General features: G+C 36.2%; 2 protein-coding genes across 3 annotated transcripts in view; one reads left to right on the top strand and one right to left on the bottom strand.

Moving 5' to 3' along the window:
• Prkaa2 (protein kinase AMP-activated catalytic subunit alpha 2) overlaps positions 1 to 9,808 on the top strand; it is a 58,256-nt gene extending 48,448 nt beyond the window's left edge. For both annotated transcript variants that reach the window (XM_020165088.2, XM_074080010.1), the window contains exons 7-9: positions 97 to 601; positions 1,947 to 2,073; positions 2,536 to 9,808. In XM_020165088.2, the coding sequence (XP_020020677.1) occupies positions 97 to 601; positions 1,947 to 2,073; positions 2,536 to 2,774 (871 nt within the window). In that variant the 3' untranslated portion in view covers positions 2,775 to 9,808. The remainder of the gene's footprint in view (positions 1 to 96; positions 602 to 1,946; positions 2,074 to 2,535) is intronic.
• Fyb2 (FYN binding protein 2) overlaps positions 8,380 to 23,401 on the bottom strand; it is a 96,423-nt gene continuing 81,401 nt past the window's right edge. The window contains 5 exon segments of the mRNA XM_074080009.1: positions 8,380 to 13,070; positions 13,406 to 13,439; positions 13,624 to 13,780; positions 16,865 to 16,958; positions 19,868 to 19,954. Coding sequence (XP_073936110.1) covers positions 13,049 to 13,070; positions 13,406 to 13,439; positions 13,624 to 13,780; positions 16,865 to 16,958; positions 19,868 to 19,954 — 394 coding nt within the window. The 3' untranslated portion in view covers positions 8,380 to 13,048.

The raw sequence follows: 23,401 nt of genomic DNA, 5'->3' as shown, positions 1-23,401 counted from the left end.
TTTTGGAGTTTATTATATTATAGTGCTCCTTGTCTAAATTATTTAGGACTTGCCAAAGCGTGTTCTCACGATATATATTGTGGTGTTTTTTCCTAGAGAGCATGAATGGTTTAAGCAAGATTTGCCCACTTACCTATTTCCAGAAGACCCGTCTTATGATGCTAATGTCATTGATGATGAAGCTGTGAAAGAAGTGTGTGAAAAATTCGAGTGTACAGAATCAGAAGTAATGAACAGTTTGTACAGTGGTGACCCTCAAGACCAGCTTGCTGTGGCTTACCATCTCATCATTGACAATCGGAGAATAATGAACCAAGCCAGTGAGTTCTACCTCGCGTCTAGTCCTCCAACTGGTTCTTTTATGGATGATAGTACCATGCATATTCCCCCAGGCCTGAAACCTCATCCAGAAAGGATGCCACCTCTTATAGCAGACAGCCCCAAAGCACGATGCCCATTGGATGCACTGAATACTACTAAGCCTAAGCCTTTAGCTGTGAAGAAAGCCAAGTGGCACCTCGGAATCCGCAGCCAGAGCAAACCATATGACATTATGGCTGAAGTTTACCGAGCCATGAGGCAACTGGATTTTGAATGGAAGGTAGGAGATTGTAGTGTATTAAGGTCATTGGTAGAAGACATTTTCCTGTAATCGGTGGGAACAACTGAGTTTTGAGGTCAATAAAAACTTTTGGTTAAGATAGTAATTTAGCAGATTCTTTTGGCTGACAAACTCCACTCTTTCCAATAACATATGCATTAAAAAACAAGCTTCTGCAGTGATAAAAAGCTGTTAATGTTGGAAACTTACATATTCTGAATTATAGAATAGCTTCCTTGGCTAAGAAACAAAAAGCAACAGACTTGAAATTATCTGAGAAAAAGGCCCACCTGCTTCAGCATGCTTCCATAGTCACAAGAAGTTCTGAGCCTTCAGATAGTAATGTTCTTACTTTCATCTCTATTTAGGAACTTTTTTCTTTTCTTGCGTTTTCTGTGGGGGCAGTGAGGGTGGGTATATGGCTGTAACAACTGGTGGTCAGCATAAATTATCAGTGTATATTCATTCAGTCAACAAATGTTCTTCTCCAAATTGAGAATCCTCTAATTGTCTGGTGCTTTTAACTCATAGTTACATTCTCCTTATTATCAGCCCTGCTTTATTTCCTTTTAAAGTTATCCTTCAGTTTCATTTTAATTCTGTTTGAATATTTTGGGGGAAAGCATTGTTTTCATTTCAAATGTCTCTTTCACTCTGTTCCTCTCTTGAGGACTATGAACGTTTTTTTGAAAGGAAGAAGAACATCCAAATTTACCATGTAACTATTTGACATGTTCCAATAAATCAGTCACTCTCATTTCATTATTTGCGCATGAATAAATGAAATAATATTTCCTTAAAGCTAAAAAACAGGCTTCCCTTTTCTGAAGCAGTTTTATTTAGTTAAAAAGGAGATGTTAAGTCTTTAATATTTCTTACTGAAAAAAAAATTGAAACTAATTTGGTAGATGTTTGGAAACCCAGAATCTTCTTTAACTGAGCTGTATTTTTTTAACCTTTAAAAGGCAAACTATGTCTTCCTCACAGAATTATCATGATACCTGAATTTTGTGACCTCTATCTCATTAATCTGTTAGTCACTGTTCATTTCTTTCACTTTCTACTAATCAATAAAAATATTCGGGCACAGGCTGCTTGACAAACAAGATTATTGCTCATACTGTAGATGGATGCATATCTAAAGGCTAGACTCTAATTTCTGAGCTTTCTTTATACATACTGTACTGTTAGTGAGATTAAATAAATGATAAAATAAACTACCTGCACTATGTAAAAAAAGTCATTCTAAAATTGCTTCTGTACTCTACTCCTGTCAATTATTTGTTTTTGCAATAAAAAGGGAGACATTGTGTACTATTACTGTTTTACTGATTTCCTGCTGTAGGTAGTGAATGCATACCATCTTCGAGTAAGAAGAAAAAATCCAGTGACTGGCAATTATGTGAAAATGAGCTTACAGCTTTACCTGGTTGACAACAGAAGTTATCTTTTGGACTTTAAAAGCATTGATGGTAAGGAAGCTAGCTATACAGGCATGAGCTCTGAGAAGATAAAACTTGGTACTAGTTGACCAGGTGTTAAAATCATCTCAAAGACATGGTGGGTAGGTCTTCTACTTTTTAAGTAATCTAGCCTTAACCAAAATGTAAGTGAAATGATACATATCCATCCATCCATCCATCCATCCATCTATCTATCCATCCACACATACAGGTTGATATACGAGAAGACAGTAAGTTCCAAGTATGTACTTCTTCAAATGCAGGGGGTTGAGTGACTAATAATGCTTGTTATGATTGTGAGTGGGACAAGGTATTGCCTGCTCTTTTCCTAAAATACTGAAATATGACACTCCATACTAAGTTGTCCTTGCTTCCACACCTTTACTTAAATTCTGAATGTAACAACTTCATAGGGATGACTTGAACAAATGCACTTTTTCATGTAAATTGTTCTTCTTTGATTCATTTCAGATGAGGTGGTGGAACAGAGGTCTGGTTCCTCAACGCCTCAGCGTTCTTGTTCTGCTGCTGGCTTACACAGACCAAGATCAAGTGTGGATTCCATAACTGGGGAGAGCCATTCGCTGTCTGGCTCTCTCCCTGGCTCTTTGACCGGAAGCACATGGTCTTCACTTTCCCCTCGCCTGGGCAGTCACACTATGGATTTTTTTGAAATGTGCGCCAGTCTGATTGCTACTCTAGCTCGTTGATATCTGCCACTAGTTTCTATCTTTCTGTTATTGCACTGTGAAAATTAGATATTTCTTTAGATTATTATTGCACTTCTGGATATTATGTACTCTGCAATAGTGACAAACACGAAATTTCCAGGGGATGTGCATTATCATTGAAATTACTGAAAACAAAAAACTCTGATATTTAATTTACTTCTTAGAACTCTGGAATTCTACTGTGTCTATGATAAATCCCCATAGGCAGTATCTTTAATGGGTGAATGTTGACAAAGCTTGTTAGTTTATAGTTGTGAGTCCACCATACCTGATCAGCACACTTCACTGAGGGTGATTTGGCAACACCTCCTTGCTTTACTTTTTAGCGTACGTAAGTCCAATTTACTTGCTAAATTTCAGCAGACTTTCAGCTGTGTTTATGCTCCCAGTTGTCTTACAGAAAAATATTTTAAAAATTAAATAACCAGTAGTAAAATATTATTGAAAGGTTGAACTCTTAAAAGCCTCCTCTCCAAATCTCAGAAACCAAATTCTTCTGACAGTTTTTACAAATATTGCCTACTGTTCACAGATGGGCTGTGGTCCTGTAGGTACCCATGATCACCAGGTTCCTTGAAAACAGCTCTAACCATCTCAGGGTTGTGTCTTGAGATTTCCCTGAATATATATTCAGTATACTGAATGTATACTCTTCAGTATTGGAACACATGGAATGGCAACAATTTCTATCTTTCCCATAAACTTAAAAGTTTTAAAATATATCTTTAAAACTACCTTTCTTATATTTTTTGGCCTGTTTATTTTTGCATTTCTACTGAAGATGATAAAATAGTATACAGGGCACGTGGCTCAGTGGTAGGGTTCTAACTCTTCATTGGCAGTTTAAGTTAGTTTATTGATGCCACCTCTTTCCCTCACCTTCCTCAGTAATCATTGTCATTCTTTGTTCATTGTTTTATCTTCAGTAGCTGATTGATTTAGTTTTTCAATCTGTAGTTAGAAAACTCTATTCTGGCCCCAGGGGCTTTTGTGTACTTCCAAAGTTTAAGAGGCTATGCCCATCACTGTTAAACCTGATAGGTCAGGGAAGCCTTAAATGTTAAAAAAAAAAAATCTCCTGGAATAAATATATGTGTTGTTTACATATATGCATATATGTATTCACAAACCAGTGCTTTTAATTGAAAACCAAACAGGTTTTCTTGTGTAAGTTTTTTTAAGATGAAAAAATATATATAGCAGGGTGAATAATAGCTCATGATTATATTTTATTTTAGTAGAAGTATTTAATTTTAAAATTATGTGTTCTTTGTCTAATTATATTTATTCATTTGTTATATTTATGTTGTAGTTAACAAAATTATTGACCTGACTTACCCTAGAAAATATCAAGCTCTTGAAAACCAAAAAAAAAAAAAAAAAGACATTGCCTTGACGGGTTTCTCTTTGCCAAAAATAACATTTTCTACCAAGAAGCAAATGAGAATGTTAGATCAAGTTTCTCTTGTGTTTATGGAAGTCAAGTTTATCTGTATTTAAATATTTTTGAGTCAGGAGTTGCATAGTGTCACATCAAATTGCTTTGTAGATCTTTTTTAAAAAATAGTGTTTGATATTTTTAAGTCCAACTTGTTTATATAAAATAAAGGAATCCTTGTTCACCCTTTGGGAAAGAGAGTAGGGTTGCATTTGAGATAAAGTTTAACCTTTGAAAGGCTGCCATCTTGTGGCACAAAAGGGTGATTTTAGTAGTTATTTTAATGGGGATAAGTGGTCTTGCCATTTTGAAGTCCCATGTGTATTATCAACATGGTGTAATTTTGACTACTTCAAATGTGTACATACCTCTTGGGCAAGGAAGGCCACCTTATAATGCTTGTCTAATTATGAGTGTGACAGATTTAGAAATAGGAACTAATTGGATTATCCCCAGTGACAAAATCCCCAACAATTCTGAAGGCAGAAAGACAGTGATAAATCAGATATTAGAAACTTACCCATATCAAACCTACTTTATATGAATGGTTATGTTATTTGAGAGTTAACAAAACTTATTTACTATTTCCTGATTCTTGTCAGTATTAATGAATATCCAGTTTGAATTTTAGGAGAAGCAAATGTCATGACTTTTCTGCGTAAATTTTAAAAACATAACTATTCTGCGAACCTAGGTAATACAGTAAATTGGTTTTCAGAGAGGCTTCAGGAGAGTCAGTCTAGCACAACAGGACTAGAACTTTTTGTTGCTCATGGTCACAGAGAAGGAAAGAATCCATTGCTAATCCAGAATCCCCAAAATTTAGTCTTGTGCATATTAGCTGTGGATGTGGTAGGTAGACCTGTGCTAAGAGCAGTTCCCGCCATTAAGATCCTGGTGAGTGCCTTTATTGTAGGTTGTAGATAGACCTTAGCTATGTCATGGAAATGGATTTCATATGGTTCTAGAATAGCATTTTCCAAAGAAAAAGAGATCCTATGGAATGAGTTTGGAAAATACTGTTTGCTACTCTTCCCCCTGGAGGAGGAAAATGCATTTGAGCATTAAAGACTTTGACAAGTCCTTCTGTGGAAAAAGAAAACCATGTAACTTTGTTTAACCCTCCTTTACCTAAGTTGGTTTTCTGTTTTAAAAAAAACGGGCAAGTGGGTGGTGCACACCTGTAGTCCCAGCACTTGGGAGGCTGAGGCCCTTTCTCAAAAACAGCAACAATTAAAAAACATTAACATCCCATGAGAAAAAGAAAATTTGGAGGATTTTCTTTGTTAGGAAAATTATTATCCCTGGTTGTCATAATTAGAGTGGCTAAGAATGAAATTAAAGACAGCATTTCTTTTCCCTTATCAGTTGTTGGGTAGAATAGTTTAATTCAGAATCCTTTCAGTTTACATGTTCATCTTGGACTAAGTAGAATTTTTGTGACTAACTTGTTTCATAGAATGTTGGTTTTCTTCATCAGGAGGTGGTATTGTTTGGGGACAGCATTTATTTTTTATGTTAATGGATGACTGGAAATATTAAATAAGATAACTTGTGAAAAAAAAAAAACCAACAACTAAGAAGCTAGTGACTCATGATTATGGCTCCGTGGACAATTGAGTCTGTTTCATTGATTCTTTCAAAATCAATGAAAAATCTTTTTGTTTAGGATACCAGATTTAAAGCTGATTCCTGCTGTGTTTTTGTATAGAAACAGACACTTTCTCAAATTGAGGGCTGGTGGAGTAAGTCAAGTGGTAGAGTACCTGCTTAGTAAACATGAGGCCCTGAGTTCAAGCCCCAGTACCACCAAAAAAAAAAAAAAAAACCCAAAACAGAAACAAAAACCAATGCTATTAAGAATAGACATTTTTGTGAACTGTAGTGCTTGCATTCCTTGATATGTCTATAAAGAGAATCCAGGGAATTATCTATATGCAGCACAGATAATTTTTCACTTTCTGCAAATAGATTTTCAAGGATGCTTACATAATTCTGGGTTATTCCCTGGCCAGTTTATACTAAGGGAATACAAAATGATTTTTTGGATTAAATGGAACATAATTTAGAAAATAAACATGAATAATCATTACATGTTTTTGATGGCTTTGATTTATCTGTAGCATCTAACATGCAGTATACTTAGATGCCTAGCACAGACACTGCATCTCTGTCTACGCACTGGCTGGTTAGTTAAAATCCTGTTAATAGCTGTGACATGTCAGTACGTGAATGCTAGATATGTTCATAGTTTTATCTGTTTTTGTTTGTATGTTTATAAAGTTCCAAAACTTTTCAGTCTGGCATTTCTCTGTCTGGTACATGGTCTTCCTGTCACCCTATGCTTTTAGAATAGGGAATGTGACTTACTTTAATAGTAGTTCTTGGAGACCATGTTAAAAATTCTGGATGAGGGATGTGTGCAATCTGTTAGTAAGGTGCATCCTGCAGGGGCCTCATATTTGAGACCCTAAAATGGGAGGGGTAGAGTAAAAGACCTCTGAGGTAGCTTTGAGCTTTAAAGTTCTGCCTTTACCACCTTTTCATATGGTTTCTTTTTTTTTTTTAATATTTAGGGTTTTATACTAGTTTGAATTCTATTTTGGTTTCGTGAGGCATTTCAAAGGTGTATATTATAGTGATTTTTAGATCTGCCCCTCCATATAACTTAATATTTACAGTAATCTTGGAGGTAATCAGAAATGATGTGTTTTACCATCTTCCAGATGAGGAAACAGGACCAGAAAGTTCTTCCTAAAGCTTGAGTGCCATACAACTGTTCAGTGATGATCAGTTGTCCTTTAAAGTATATCACCTTTCCTCTGGGGCAGAACAGTAGGAGTTAATGAAACATCTGAGTAGGCAAGTAATATAAGTAATCACAGATGTATTGCTTTCAAGTCTTAGAGTGACATAAATTAGTCTTAACTAAATATTATATGAACCAAATGATTGTACTAACTAGATGTAATTATCTGAAATATTTATGATTAGCATATTGATTTTATAAGTTCTTTTAAGTTATTGAGGGTGCTTAAAAATCCTGAAAAAAACTTTAGGACGTAATTCTTTGTGTAATTTTATTTATGTGATTTGTGTGTGTGTGTGGGTGTTGGGGATTGAACCCAGCACTTTGCACTTGGTAGACGAATGCTCTACCACTAAGCTGTCTGTATCCCCAGTTCCTGTATATGTGATTCTTAGAGCACAATCTCTTTTTAAAAAGGAAAACTAGTCCCAGTCTCTAAAATTATCAGACTCTCTCTAAATAGGTGTATCTAAGTTCCATATACAGATAATGTGTAAATATTCACAGATGATAAAACATTGTTTTCAGAGTGTATCTCGCTTTATGAGCTGTCTAGTCGTTACTGACTTGGTAGAAATTCAGAGCGTTTGAGATGAGCTTTACTTAGTAGGTCCACGTTAAATGAGTTGCTGGCATCCTGACCAGTCTTTCCCCACGTATATTTATGATTAATCTGATACCAGTGAACAGTATCTCATGAAGAACAGGACTCAAGGTCTAGACTGGATTAACTTTTAATTAAATTTCTGCAGCCATAACCTGGTAAGAATCAGGTCTGTCTAGAAGTTATCAGACTGCAGGCCTGTGTTAACTCTGTCAGCCAGTGTTAATGCCAGGCTTGCATAGCAGTGCAGGTTTGCAGCCTTTGACTGGATGTGACTTTTGAGTATGGTTTATATCTAAAAGCAGTTTGGATTTTATGTAACTAGTTCATGATTATTTGGACAAGCAGGGTAGGTAAATTTCAATCATGTTTAAAGTGCAATTAAGGAAATCCTAGAGTACATCACTCTTTTCAGGAAAAAGAGTTAAGTATTTGTAGAATATCCTAGCATGAACAAATTTGAATATACATAGTTTTGACAAGGTTTATATAGCTTTTTTTTTAATTCAAGGTTTGCTACTTTGTGTTAATTTAAAATTTCAAGGAGGAACAGAACTATTCTAGGTTAGGAGAACTGCATTATTTTTTCTCTGCTGATCTAAACACGTGTTTTCACAGTTAAAAGTCCCTTTTAAGATTTGTTACCAGAAAAGTCCATTTTTCTAGATAAAATTTTTATAGAATGAAAAAAAGTAGACCCACTGTTCTAACAAAAGAAAAAAACCCACTAAACTGTGCCTTCTCAGATTGTAGAAAACTGTTCAAATTGTATTTTCTTTTTCTAGTCCCTCTTTCTTCTCCTGAGATCTGCCCTCCACAAATAATCCCATTGCTGGCATCTACCTGTTTGCTTCCAAGTTCATTTGGCCAAACCTCACACTTTAGCCATCAAAAGTTCACTAAACATATTTTCTATTCATTTTATGCCAATTCACTTTTTAAAGTCACCTGGGTCAATATTTGGCTGCCTTCTCATGCTTTTAAAATGAATGCAGTGAGTGGCAATTTTAATATTTTAAAAGTTTATGAAGGAAAGAAATGACACCAACTAAGGACAAAATCTAATTGGAATCTGATTCTTTGTTCGGCTGTTATAGCAGCACAAGTCGCATAACCTCATTTAGTTTTCTCTTGTACAAAATGTGGATAATAACCTACCTCACAGATGTGTGTGAGAACTGTTTGATGGCCCTTGTTCAAATGAGGGTTTATATCCCTGTATTTAATGTAAGTCCCTTTTCTATTAGATATCTTTGATACTGATAGGATGCATATCTTGATTTTTCGGTAAGTCTTATGTGGTAAGAACAATGCTAAGAATGTTTGAGACCATAGTTTCACAAATTATAGTGTCCTCATTTTAAGAAACATTTTAGATTTTATGAAAATATCAACTACTCAAATATCAAACTTGTCTTTTATTTTAACAAGTATTGTCATTCAGAACTTGTTAAAATGTTGGCTGAAGCTGCCTTAATGTCCCAAAGTACAGCTTTCTGTCAAGACTGTTGACAAACATCTCTGGCTGTACACTGTTTTGAGTTTTTAATGTAAATTTGTTAATAGAACTTGAAGTATCTTGATACTGTTTTAGGAGGAGTGGTTGTGTTCTTTATCCTATATGCTTATGTATTATACAGTGACTTTTGTGTGCAAACCAAGCTGAAATTTGACAGTCATAACGAATGATGAGAGATAATCAAATTTTTTTCAAAAATATCATGCATTTTCATTCTTAGCCTGTCTTTAAAAAAAAAAAAGTGAACACCATAGGCTGCTAACGTTAACCCTCTGGCACTCTTGGCCACATCTCTATTTAAAATTATTTTTGAATTTTTGAAATTGGGACTTTTTATAATTAGATTCAAGGGAAAAAAATTCAACAGACTTCCAGTTCTTTTGTGATTTAATATCCATAGGTTCAAATTTCAGTTTTGTATGCTCTGTATTTTTTGTGACTATTAAATGGTGGAAAGGATTTGTCTTCCAGTGGTCATGTGGAAAAGATGTCTTCTTTAATTACACAGCATTTCACAGTCACAGGTTTTCTCTGATGTTTGCACTGTGTGGAACTCCTCAGCAACAAACACAAGACAAAAGCAGCCTGATTGCTCATATGCATTTTTCACAAAATCAAATTAAAGTCTCTGGTTAATTTGAAAGGTGTTTTTGTTTCTGTTCAGTCATGAAACCAATATTCTGTATGTCAACTGATGGTTCCTGAGAAAATGTTCACAAAGAGATTGTTTATGACTCATTGAAGATTTTACTCCATCTTTGTTAATTTTTGTCCTTGTTTTTACATACCATAGTTTTTAACTTTAGCAATTGTATAACTATTCTATTGTTGCCATAACTACAAATTTATTATCTTACTGTTCAGAAGATTGGTGGGCTTAACTGGTTTTTCTCAAATGACTTGACAGAAATTTCTTAACCACATAATCACCACAAATTTATTATCTTACAGTCAAAAGTGTGGTGGGTTTGACTACTTTTTCTGCTTCAAGTCACAGGCTGGAAGCCAAATTGTTCATAGGGCTGGACTCTGGGGGAGAATCTTCCCCCAGGCTCTTTCAGCTTGTTGGCAGTTCCACGGTGCTGGAGGACGAGGTCTCTCTTTCCTTTCTGGCTGTTGACTTAGGGGTAAAACTTCTATAAGCCTCTGGCATTCCCTGGCCTATTGCTCCTTCCCAAAGTCAGAACAGCAGCTTGTGCTTGGGATCTCTCCTTGATGGCCCACCACATCTCTGACTGGCTGACTCTTCTGTCTTCCCCTTCCCGTTTTAAGGGCCTATGTGATACAGGTGAGCCCACCTGGAGAATGGTGTCTCCCTATTTTAAGGTCAACTTGAATTCTATTATAGAGTCCCTTTTGCAAAGTCAAATCGCATATTCACACACAAAGCATGAGGGGATAAAGGTCACAGAGACCAAAATTCTGCTTAGCATAGCCATCAATTAGGGAAAAAAAGACCTAGAAAACCTCAGGCTAACAGTTTTCTACCAAAGGCTGCTGAATGGGGAGATGTGTCTAATCTTAGTGAAATAGAATGTAATACATTAAGTATGAATAAAATAGAAGCAATTATTTTTTTCTAAAAACCTAATACCATATGAACAAATAACAATTAGGCAAAAGTTTATGTAGACCAGATGGTTTATACTTTAAAAACATATTTAGAAGATTTTAACGCTGAACATTTTTCTGTGTCTGTGTAAAAAATGATAACATGCCCAGCCATTCTTTGAAGTGTCAGGATTTGAATTTGAAATTGTTTGTTTTTACCATCTTCCAGCCACAGAAAACACCAGGTAGAGCAAAAATACTTATATATTACTGCATATTAAGGATTTCAGAATACTTCTATTATTACATTACAACACGATGACAACTGTGTGAAGTAAATGCGTGTTTCTACCCTATTTTACTAATGAGGAAGTTGAGACCCAAAAGAGTAGTCCTTGAATTAGAACAGAGACCCTGTGGTGAGGCAAAAGTGTATGGGGCAAAGTTATCTCCATTCAGATTTAGGCCCATGAGCAGTCCAAGATTTGAATATTTTATCGTTTACTGATGTGGCAATGGTGGTATATGGCATGTGCTTCTCTTTGGACAGGATTATCGCATGCCAGTTTGCTAAACACAGCCATATATTCCCCCACTCACCTTCTTGCCCACAGGCCATACTACAGTGCCTCCTATAACACGTCCTGACCTAGAGAGGGGGCGGTAAATATAATTCAGGGGTTCCAAGCACAGTTAGGTGTCTAGTCTAAGTAGTAATAAATTCTCAATGTTTAGAACCAGCCTTAATCTCATCTCCTAAAAAGAAGTCTCAGCCATTTCCTAATTTTACTTCTTACTTACCTCTGCATCTAATCAGTCACCAAGACATGATGTTTTCTTTACCTCTATTATGTATCTTTATTATTATTGTACTCAAGGTCTAATGAGACCTTGGTTAGAACATTGCAAAAACCAGTCTCTTCCCTCTATTATCCGTATCGCTGTTATTCCATCCCCTAAACTTTTGTTACTTCCTTTCTTCACCCTTGAGTGGCACCCCACTCTCTAGAGGAAGAAGTCCAGGCACATTCTGTTACATTCCAGCCCTAACTCATACCATTCCAAACAACTTCTATTTCCAACCACACTTACTGCTCTGTTTGCCTTGAATTTCCTCACAGTCACTAGATAGAGCATGGTTTTCCAGCACTGTCAGTTCAAGAGAAAGCGTCAGTGTCTTCTCTAACACCTTTCTTAATCATCTAACCATTCCATTCACAACTTCTTTTTTTAATTGTAATAACCTCACCTATTTTCTTCTATCAACTCTGAGTCTTGGATTCCTGTCTTTTAGGGTAAGCTTGGCCTTGACTGTTAAGTGCTATTTGGAACATGCAACAGAAGATAAAAGAATGTTAGCAGCTTTTAGTATGTCAGTCTCAAAGTATGAAAGGTAAGGCCATCATAGAAATAAATCCCACTGCCTTTGAAGGCCAGAATCACCCTGCTTAAAGTACTGAACAAATTCTCCACTTTCCCAGTGCAGATAAAGCCACTTAAACTTTAAAACTGTCGAATGCATATGTAGAATTTATTTATCATTAACATGCAGTGCACACCATTTAAAAATAGAATGTTACTTACAACTCTGCTTTTTAGCTCCTATTTACTTTCATGTAAATGAAAATACATAAGAATTCTATTTGCATAGGTATTTGGGGCACACACAAGCATACTTCTTATTTTAGGCAACAGGATGTTTTAAGGTGATGCAGCATATCTGTTTTTTAGATTTTGCTAAATATATTTAGATTTTCCTTAATGATGCTGGTTGAACTTAGGAATAAATTTTCAGCAAACTGTTCCCAAAGGAAACCAATGTTGAACAGCATTCATCTGATTATCTTTTTTGCGATAAAGCAAAAGGACACATATTTGATTTAAAAAAAAGTGAGCCACAATTATTTTAAGATTGCACCTTAAGTTTGAATATTTTGAAGAATGTGGTTACATTATTTACTGTTCAGAGTTTATGCCAAATTTAAATGTACAACATCTAGAAATTGCAAACGCTCTGTACTAATGTGAGGAGCAGGCAGCCATCTGCGGAAATGACTGGGTGCCATCGGCGTGACTTCTGTGGATGTGGCTCATTAAGCAAGTACTAACACAGACTGTTTCACGTTACCTTCAACTAGCAGAACAGACTTGAAAGATGAACTTGAAGAGTAAAACCAGCATCTACATGAAGTTGTGCTTTTGTTTTTCTCTTTTGAGTCTCAACAAAAGTTTCCAAAGTCCACCTCATTTTGACATGTAAACAAATTGCCTTGAGATAGGCCTAGGATCCTAGGAATCCTTCTGCAGCCCTTTCCATCTGATCTTGACCTTCCTAACGTGACCAACCTTGGTGCCTGGGAAGAAAGAAAAATATACAGACATTTTTAAATAGAGGCTAGTGGAAGAGTGAGGAGGAGATTTCTGGGGAATTCCTTACCTAATTTGGTATTTTGTGTGCCTTTAAAATGCTTACAAATGTGCTTTGTATTCCAATTTGGCATCATATTCAGGGGACACAATACTAGTGTCTTTTCCAACACAATCTTTATAAAACAGAGCACTACAAACCCATTTTTCAAACTTTTTCTGAATTTCAATAAATTCAATTGTCTTCCTTTACAGCTAATGCACACAACACCGTATTAGTACTTAGAACTCATGGGTTGAAGTATAAAATCAAAAAGCTTACTTGAAATGTAGGTGTTCAATGAGTACATATCCATCTATAGAAACAAAAACCAATGTAGTTAAGATACATTGGAAGCACATATGTAAACATCACAATGAAACCCTCTACAAATAATATATGTTGATAAAACACTAATCTCAAGCTTTCATAGAAAATGCTTGAAGATTTTTTAAAAGATAACAATTGAAAATTTACAAGCAATAAACCAATAAACTTACATTTGCCTTTAGAGTTACGACATATGACTAGATTTTGCTCAGTGGTATCAATGACCTCCAGTTCTTCTCCAGGTGTTATTGGCAAGTCAAATATTCCATTTCTTGAGTTGTTGGAACATGCCACTGCTCTGTTGATGATGATAATCTCCTTGTCATACTAAAATGAGAGATTGCTAGTAGACCATCCTTACATAGGTGTTATTATTTATAGCAAAACGAATGGGGGATATGGCATAGTAACCTCAAAATAAGCTCAAAATGCTACATATTGATTAAATAACATGAGGGAGTAGAAAATAATAGGCACATATACAGTGATAGGAAAGTCATCTGGGCTGAAGCCGTGGCTCAAGTAGTAGAGTACCTGCTTCGCAAGTGCAAGGCCCTGATTCAAGTCCCATTAATACACACACACATGAAAAGTCATTTAAGAAAATAGTGAAATGCTGTAATCTTACGTTTGTTTGGCATTATTATATTTGCAAAATGGTTTTACATCCACAGTCTAATTGTAGTAGAGTAAGTCCTGGTGGATGAGAGATTATCAGGAGAATATGACAGTAAGGAGAAGTTAACAGATAAAAACAAATCCTCTTTGCTTGATGCCGTAGAGTTTATAACATTCTTAAATACCTGTCACTTCTAGATGGTAATCTCTCTTTACCTGGCCAGGTAAGCTTAGATGTTACAGAACTATAACATGTATGCTTTACATGTTATAGGTTGGGAATTTGGTGTCTAGGAGTGATTCCCACTTCACATTTGTGGCCTTTGGCCACAAATGAGAAATTTGACTTCTGACCCCCTAAAGGAGCTCTGTTTCCTTGTGATAAAATAGCTGGTCTATTAATCTATAGGCACTTAACCTTCTAGTGTATTGAAATCTGTTGACAAGAAAAAAATTCCAGAATATGTAGCTTAGATTACAGCTGTCTACTGTAATTATGGTTATCGAATCTCTTCCTTTACCCAGGACACTGTCTGTTTATAACTAATGTCTGCATTTATAAATTGTTACTAATATGACTAAGAGCGCCTCCTTCTATTCTCAGAAGCATCCTGAATTTGGATGATAAATTATATAATCACTCTATACCAACAAGTACAATGTACAAGATAGATTTTTCTTTTGCCTCCCAAAATAACAGCTTCCTAATAACTGGGCTTCTTACTCTCTTCAGGCTATTATTTACTGTGAGTCCACAGTGATTTCTTAAAATACAAATCTAATTAGGTCACCTTCTAGTTATAATGTACTGAACACTCTCCATTCCTTTTGGGAGAAGATCTTAGCCTGATAGTCAAGGTCTTTTGCATACTGCCATTCTTTGTCCCTCGTCCCTCTCCCCTTTATTGAAGCCTCATGAAGCTATATGATAATCCTTGAACATGGCATGTTATTTTCATCTTTCCGTGCCTTTGCTCCATGCTACTTCTTCTGTTGGAACTGTTTCCACCTCTTGTGCTTTTGTGACTGCCATGTATAATTCACTGTTTTACTGCATTATGTACATACTCCTGTTACAGAATTTAGTAAACACATGACCTTATAAAATGAAAAAAAGAAGACAGTCTTATTTATCTTTATACCCTCAGTGCCTGACACCATGAGGTACCCAATATCTGGTAATTTGATCTGGATAACAATTATTAAAATAACATAGTTTTTCTAATAATGGTAACTGTGGAGACCCATTTCAAGTAATGAAGAATCATATGCATACAGAGGAAATGGAATTTCTATCCCATATGAGATAGTCAAAAATACAGGGTAAAAAAAACACTAGATAGAATGTAGGAATCCTTTCAACAAGCAATTGCTATTTTATTGTTTTTTACCTAATAAAAGAACATTACAGTTTGCAGTAGATAATTTCAGATCATAATTTCTATATATTGGAACCCTAATCAGCTTTGGTACAAGAAATTATCAGTTATTATGAGAGGTTTATTTATATTCTTTTTGGGTCCATTCAAAAATGATTTAGGATGTTTCCAAAGTGTTAGGTAGCGTTACTGTGTCCTGCACATGAGTATGAGGATAGATAATATAGTCCTTGTCCTCTAGAAGCTCATAGTTTCATATGATGAACACATAATTGCAGTAAGCTAGAGGTTACTCAGGTATTTAGATGAATAGAAGAGTACTTTCTTTAGTCAGGAGGTTTGGACAAATCTTACCAGAAGAGAAGATGCCACAAGAGGGTCCTGATAAAGGAACAAATCAGATGCAGAAAGTAGCAAGGGGAACTGGAGTGTCAGAGCAGATCAGCAAATGCCTGGAGGAAGGGGACAGCACAAGGTAGAAGTGTGAGTTTACTCTAGGGACAGAACTCTGATCAGTTTGTTGCCAAAGCAGAAAGTATAAGGACAGAGTGCCAAGAGCTAAAGCCAGAAAGATGACATGAAGAGCTTTACATGCCATGTTAAGAAGCCTAAACTTACCCATTTGGCAATGGGAGACTTTTGAAAGGTTTTAGGTAGAGAATTGACTTAGACAAATTTATGAGTAGGATTCACACTTTGTCTCTTTCCATCCAGAGTCTGGCACATGGATGGTATTAAAAATGTTTCTTAAATTAATAAATGCTCACTTTGACAATATATGGGATTAGTAAAGATCATTTGAACTTTAGAACAGTAGGAAAATGCTCCATGGAGTTTTGGCAGTACTGGGATTTGAACTCAGGGCCCTGCTCTTGCTAGATAGGTGCTGTACCACTTAAGCCATACCCACAGCCCTCCATGGGCTCAAAAAGGACAGAATAAGATGTCAAAGACTGTAAGTTGCTATTTCACCCATTCATTCAAATATTGCTCATTTGTTTATTTCATCATTCAATTCACCAAATACTACATGTCCAGTTTTATGTTGGAAACTGGGAACAACTTGAATAAGACAGGATCACCTTCCAAAGGGCCTTGAGAGTTTACTTCAGGACATACCCATATGTGTGTGCAGTATAATAAAATAATTGGTATTGTAAAGATTTGTACATAACAGATGTATAAAATGTGCTGAAGGAATGAAGGCCTGGAGTGGGCAACATCTGAACAAAGTGACAAAGCACAGCTTAGGAGAGTTGCATCAGGAGAAAAATCAAATAAAAATACTAGTTTTTTCTAGTCAAAGATCATGTCTATCTCAGAGACACCGAGGCACAGCAAACTTAAAGTCATTAAAAAATGGAACTGCCTAACTGTTAGTGTTGCTAATTCATACTTTGAGAGGACATCATACCTGGAATCTTTCTCTAAAAAGTTTTTCTTCTTTTTCCACTCTATTCTTTTTTAAGTTTTGCTTCTTGGTTCTGAAGAAATTTCTAGGAGAAAAGCTGGCAAGAAATATGTGGTAGGGTTAAATGTTCTAGAATAAAGTCTAGTTTCCAGTGTGTGTATACTTATACATGTACACGCCTCTACTGGAGCAGATTCTCAGAACAACTTAAAAGGTAATGCCTAGTACTTTTTCCTATCATTCAATGTATGTATTTTTTATGGTGCTGGGGATCAAACTAAGGGCCTCATATATGCTAAGTATACATTCACTGAGCTTTATCTTCAACCTCAAAGAAATATTTTTGATAGTAAGATAACTTCAAATAAAATCAAACTGGTAGAGGATGGTTAATGGGGATAGGACGTGGAGTTGGAAAGGAAGAATGACTTCTAATGTTCTGTAGCACAACAGGGTGACTGTGGGTGACAATTAATTGTATTTCAAAACAGCTGGCAGAGAGGATTTTGAATTCTCCCAACACAAAGAAATGATAAATGCTTGAGGTGATGGATACGCTACTTATCCTCATCTGATAGCTACACATTGTATACATATATTGCAATATAATACTATACCTCATAAATATGTTCAATTACAAATTAAAAATCAGATTGGTTAAACAATTTAAGGTGAACAAGAAGCTTCTCTGCACTGGGTGCAGTGGCTCATGTCTATAATCCCAACTACTTGTTTCAAGACCAGCCCAGGCAACAAGTTAGAGAAACCCAATCTCAAAAACAAACTGGGTATGGTGATGCATGAATTTAATCCCCAGTTAGGCAGGAAGCATAGGTAGGAGGATCACAATCAGAGGCCATGCCTGGGCAGAAGTGTAAGATTCTATCTGAAAAATAACTAAAGCAAAAAGATCTGGGGCCACAGCTCAAGTTGTAGAGCACTTGCCTAGTAAAGGGAAGACAAGTTCAATGCCTTCCAAGCACCATGGGGGGAGGGGAAAAGGAAAAGAAAAAAGAAACTTCTCTGAATCAGACCTAGAATAAAATTTTAAAGAAAAACTGAAGCACATTTATAAATCTGCTCACCTGCAGATTATTTCATGGAAACCAAGAACAATGAGTAAAAAGGCTGCATTTGTTTTCCCAACTTTTCAAACATAAAGGGGAATCGCAAATCTACATGGTTCAAAAGACTGTCCTGTTTACTGAATGATTTTGGAGATGGATAGAATTAAGAAAATATACCGAGCAGCCACGAGACATGTGCAAGAATTTTAACACATCAAAGTGGAAAAACTTATACCAGATACTGGTTACAGACACTTCCCTCTCATTCTTCTGCTTTCCACATGTGGATGGGTTCTGCCTCTTAGCAGTACAATATATGGACAGAAGGAAAGAAAAAGTCAACTAAGTCCTGTCAGTTTTACTCAGAAGTGCATCCCACATCTGTTTTTTTCAGACTTCAGTCACTGCCACATTCAGACTATCACCCATTTCTTGCTTGAAATGCCATCTTCTTGCCCCTCCTTTAAAAAATCCATCTGTATACTTACGCCCAGGGTCTTCTTTCTAAATTCAATCAATCATGTCATTCTCTTGCTAAAAACCTCTCAGTGTCTCTCTGCTGTTTTCAGAAAAAGTCCAAACCCATTAGCATGCTACACGGGCATTTTACAATCTGACCCAATTTACTTTTTGGAGCTAGCCAGCTGCTCTTTCCTTATACAGGCACAGTCTACTGTGTCCTCCATGCCTTTACACCCAGACACCCTTCCCAACTTCTTTTAAAACTTTGATTAATCATCTTCGATTAATAAAAGTATAATTAGAGGATTTAAATCATATAGAAAGCATTTCATATTGATAGAGTTATGGTAGAAACCATTTAAAAAAGATCAAGGAAATTGATTCATCAATCTATAAGGAATAATGATAGCCTCATTATTCACATTTTCCAATTTATTCAGTTGAGAATAAAAAAATACTATTATGTCACTTTGTTTTAAGAAATAAAAAGGCACTAGAAAATTGTTCCTCAAAAGATGTGTTAGTAGACATCAACATACTTCAAAGCTTTTTTGTTGGGGTAGGAATCAAAGCTTTTTTATTGCTATTTTTCCCCTTCTGTTTTGCTATGCTAAGCAAACGGATGAAAAAGTTTGAAATTAATGTCAAAATCTGCCTTTCCAGTCTGTGATACATCTTTACACTTGGGAAAAAGAAATTACATTAAGCCCAAAGAAAACAAACTCACTGAAGGGCCATCCTATGCCTTCCTCTGATTTTAGATTTGCTATAGACTGAGGTCTGGTTACTTTTGGGGTGTCCCCCATAAGACTGTCCTGGACAGGCTTCCCAGAGCAGACAGACCACAGCTTATTCACAGCTCCTTGACTATTTGCTAAGGATTTTCACAAGACATTTGTTAAAGAAAGTTCCTCAAATCCTGCCCCATGATTTAGCAACTGAGAAGACTGGCCAGAAGACTCCCATCCCCCACAAGTCCCAGTGGGGATTAAGTCATGTGAATGCAGGTTTGATCTTGAGTTGAAAAAGTAATTTTAAAAATTCAACACTAATTATAGTCATAACTAGAATTCTATGCAATGTATGGAAATCAGTCTTACTGTAGGATATCTAGTTTCTCTTTTCTCAAAAGCTTCATGTAGGTTCTAATTGGTGTTTTATTTAAAGTCTATCTTTTGGCGGGGGGGCGGAGTTCTCATAGCTTAAAAGGAGACTGGAAGTTTTCCATGGTTTCATAAGAGTGAACTTGAACTCAATCCTCATTCCCCACCCACCAAAAATATGGAGGAGGAGAAATGTGTGTGGAGCTTAACATTTTTGTATCTTTTAATCGTGTCTGCTCTACTGTGAGACAGGCATTATTATTTTCATTTTGTAGATGAGGAACCCGAAAATCAAATTAATTACCTGCCTAAGGTTACACAGAGGTAGAAATGACAGCAGAGAAGTTGTACCATAAGTGCACCTGTGTCCCTACCTTGCTGATCCTTCTGTACCTTTTTTCTCTTTTTTTTCCTTTGGTATCAAAAATTTGGGCCTCCAAGTTTTCACTTTATCTTCATCTCTGAGGAGAAAAATATGTTGAGCAAGTCAATTGAACACTTACGAACTTACCATACTTTATAGGTAACTGTTTTAAAAAATGTTAAAAATCATCTAGAAATATATTTTTATAATATATGACCAGGCCATGTAGTAAATACTTTAGGCTTTGCAGGCTGTATCCTTTCTATGGCAACTACTCAACTCCACTCTGTGACATTATTTACAGAAACAAGTGGCAGGCCACCCTTGTCCAGTCTCCTGACATTTAAAGATGTGTAGAGATCCAAATTAGAAATCAGAAGAGATCAACCTGCTTGCAATCACATTTTATCTCCTTTCTGAGCCTCAGATTCTTTGCCGATAAAATGTGACTACTACTGCTAAACACCATGTGACAAGATCAAATGAGCTAGTGTTTAGATCAGTGTGAAAGAGGATGTGGGGACAGAGAGAGTATTATAAAGGAGCTAATATTTTTTGAGGTCATGTCTTCTGGTAAGCATCTTTCATAAGTTAATTCATTTGGTTTTCATAGAAATTACTGTATTAATCCTTTAGAGTAGTCGTAAAGTTTTACAAAGAATGAAATGGATGGTCACAGAGCTAGGTAACTCATCATGGTCACAGAATAGCCAGTGGCATTAAATGTGGATGTGTCTGACTCCAAAGTCTACAGTCTTTCACCATACTTGCTATCTCAAAACCTTTATTTCCTAAGCAACTATGATATCCACCATGAGCAAAAAAGGTGCAGCCTCTCTTAACCATCCATGTGTGTATGGTGTTGGCATACCTGAACACTTCAGTAACTCAATGGGAAATTTATAAACACAAGGACATTATGTCTGAGGAATTTTCTATTTTTCATAGGCATCTTGTCACTGTTCCCTTCAGATTACGGTCATAAGTATCCAAAAGAATATCAAGGACTCAGCATTTTCCAGAATTGAAGTTTCAGATGAGAGAATGAATGCTTTTAAGAGGCCTTCTAGGACTTGTCTAGGGGTCTCTGACCTGTCTTTTCTCAATTATCAATGGAGTCCATAGGAGGAGCCTGGCAATGACTTCCTTTTTAAATGTTCCACATTAACACATTTCTTCTAAGCTCCAGAAGAAGGGATCCAGACACATGTTCCAATCGTATACACCACAAGCCCAGCACGGTGCTGGGCACTTAGCATGTGTTCAAGATGGACTTGTGATGAAGGTGTTAAGGAGCTACAGCCATGAGAGCAAGGAATAGGTAAGGCAAATGTGTGCTTCCAAGTTTATTTTCTTTATTGATTGTAAAGCATGTTATACCAGGAATACTTAAAAACTGGAAGAAGTAGAAAGGAATAAGAAATAGAAGAGACAAAATATACATCATCTAACCTCTCAGAGACATCCATTTTTTTCTTCTGAACATTCTAAAACACTTGAAAACTGAATTGAGATCATACTACACATAATAATTTTCTACTTTGCTATTTTTAAATTGTCATTGTGGTATGAGTATTTCTCCCTGTCACTGAAAACTGGCCACTATATTTAGCATATTTTTAAATACTCTTTTTAAGCACATATAATATGCTGAGCAAATTACTGTATATTTGAACATTTCGGTTATTCTAAACTTTTTTTAAATAAATAAACCTGTAACAGACATTTTTGTACATGGATCTTTTTCATTAGCACTAATTGCTTGAACTGGAATCACTATATTAAAGGGAAATTTTGACATGTATTACCAAATTACTGTTTCAGAAGTCATACCACTTTATACCCACGTTGGCCATGTAAACCTTATGTTCCACTCTTGCTCTTTGTCAATTTATTTTAGTTTTCTAGGGATCTAGTTAAAGAACTCAACAAATTTGGCAGGATAGGGATCATTACTGTCATTTTCCTGGTTAGGAAACTATGTTCAGAGACGATGACTGGCACTGAGCTGTAAAGTAGAAGCTGTTCCAAGGTCCTTTCCAGGATCCCCTTCCTTTTCCTTCCCTTCCTGACTATCTAACAGACAATTTAAGAACAAAAGGAACTGAAAAGCAAAGGCCTGGATTACCTCACAACAACTTAATCCAGAGCTGTTTAGATGCCCCAATCTTACACCCGCTACGACATGCAAACTGTCCAGCTATGGTAATACTGATGCCATCTTTCTTATTCCACCTTCTGTTTCTTTTCATTACTGTTCCATCTGCTACAAGTGCTTTAAAGATTGGTTTTGCTAAAGCCAAATGACAGAAGATTTATTTATTGGTTACATTTTGACAGGCCTTAGTGGTTTGATGAATGCCATTAATTCATCAAGTACTATATATCCTTCACATGTCTTCCATGTCTTAAGCACTATAGTAGTAACTGAATGAGAGAGATGAAGAGGATATGGCTCCATCAAAGGAGCCTACTATTTATAAACCACTGTAGTTCTCCTCTGAAATAGCTTCTCTCCTTTCTTTCTTTCCTCAGCCCCAAACATTTTCACTGAAGCAACTGCAGAGATTATTTCTCGGCTTCCTTACAAGGCATTCTGCAGGTTTCTGTCACCCTCCCACAGTGTGGCTTTGGTTACATTGCCCTCTGCTCATAGGTCTTCTGAATTTATCACTTGGCAGTAGGTCAGAGAAGTACTCTAAAAGGGCTCTTCTAACACAAAAAGGCTGAATCTTGGATGAACGTTTTTGTGTTGGGTTGTAACAAATTGCTTTACTTAGATCCAAGTGCCCTACAAAGTATCTTAACAACCCCAACAAACCAACTGAGACCAGAATAGTGAGCAGCACGCATGCACCGAAAGCAAGAGTAGCCTGCAGAAAGTGCTAATATCAGCACCCAGTATTCAGAAGCAAAGTAAGAACTAAGACAGATGGGCACACTGGCTTTTTTTTTTTTTTGGCAGCACTGGGCTTTGAACTCAGGGGCCTCATGATTTGTTAGGCAGGTGTTCTCCCACTTGAGCCACTCCACCAACTCCACCAGCCCTTTTTTGTATTGGGTATTTTTGAGATAGAGTTTTGTGAACTATTTGACTGGGCTGCCTTCAAACCATGATCCTGAGTAACTAGTATTACAGGTGTGAGCTAAGGATCCCTGGCTCATGCTGGCTTGTTTTAAAAAGCTAAATTCAGGGTTGCGAGATTGGCTCAAGTGGCAGAGCACCTGCCTCTTTGAACCTAAGTTCAAACTCTAGTATCTCAGAAAACAAAAAAGAAAAGAAAAAAATAAAAGCTAAATTCAGCTATCTGGTATTTTTTCAAGTCAGAGTGGATGAGAATATGAAAAACAAAAAATTAAGGACTAAAATGTAAACTAAACTTTTATGTTTTTAGGTATCAGTTAAAAAGAAATTTCAGTTTAAAGTGTATGATAGGAAAATACTAAAATAAAAGCCAGTGAGCATATTAATATCAAGCACATGAAACTTTACTACTACAAAGATACCACCAGGAGATAGTGTATTAATGAGCAGTCAGGAATT

The sequence above is a fragment of the Castor canadensis genome, chromosome 7 (genome assembly GCF_047511655.1).
Source record: "Castor canadensis chromosome 7, mCasCan1.hap1v2, whole genome shotgun sequence".
Lineage (NCBI taxonomy): Eukaryota > Metazoa > Chordata > Mammalia > Rodentia > Castoridae > Castor > Castor canadensis.
Note: the sequence above shows the minus strand (reverse complement) of the source record. Positions and strands in the feature narration are given on the sequence as shown.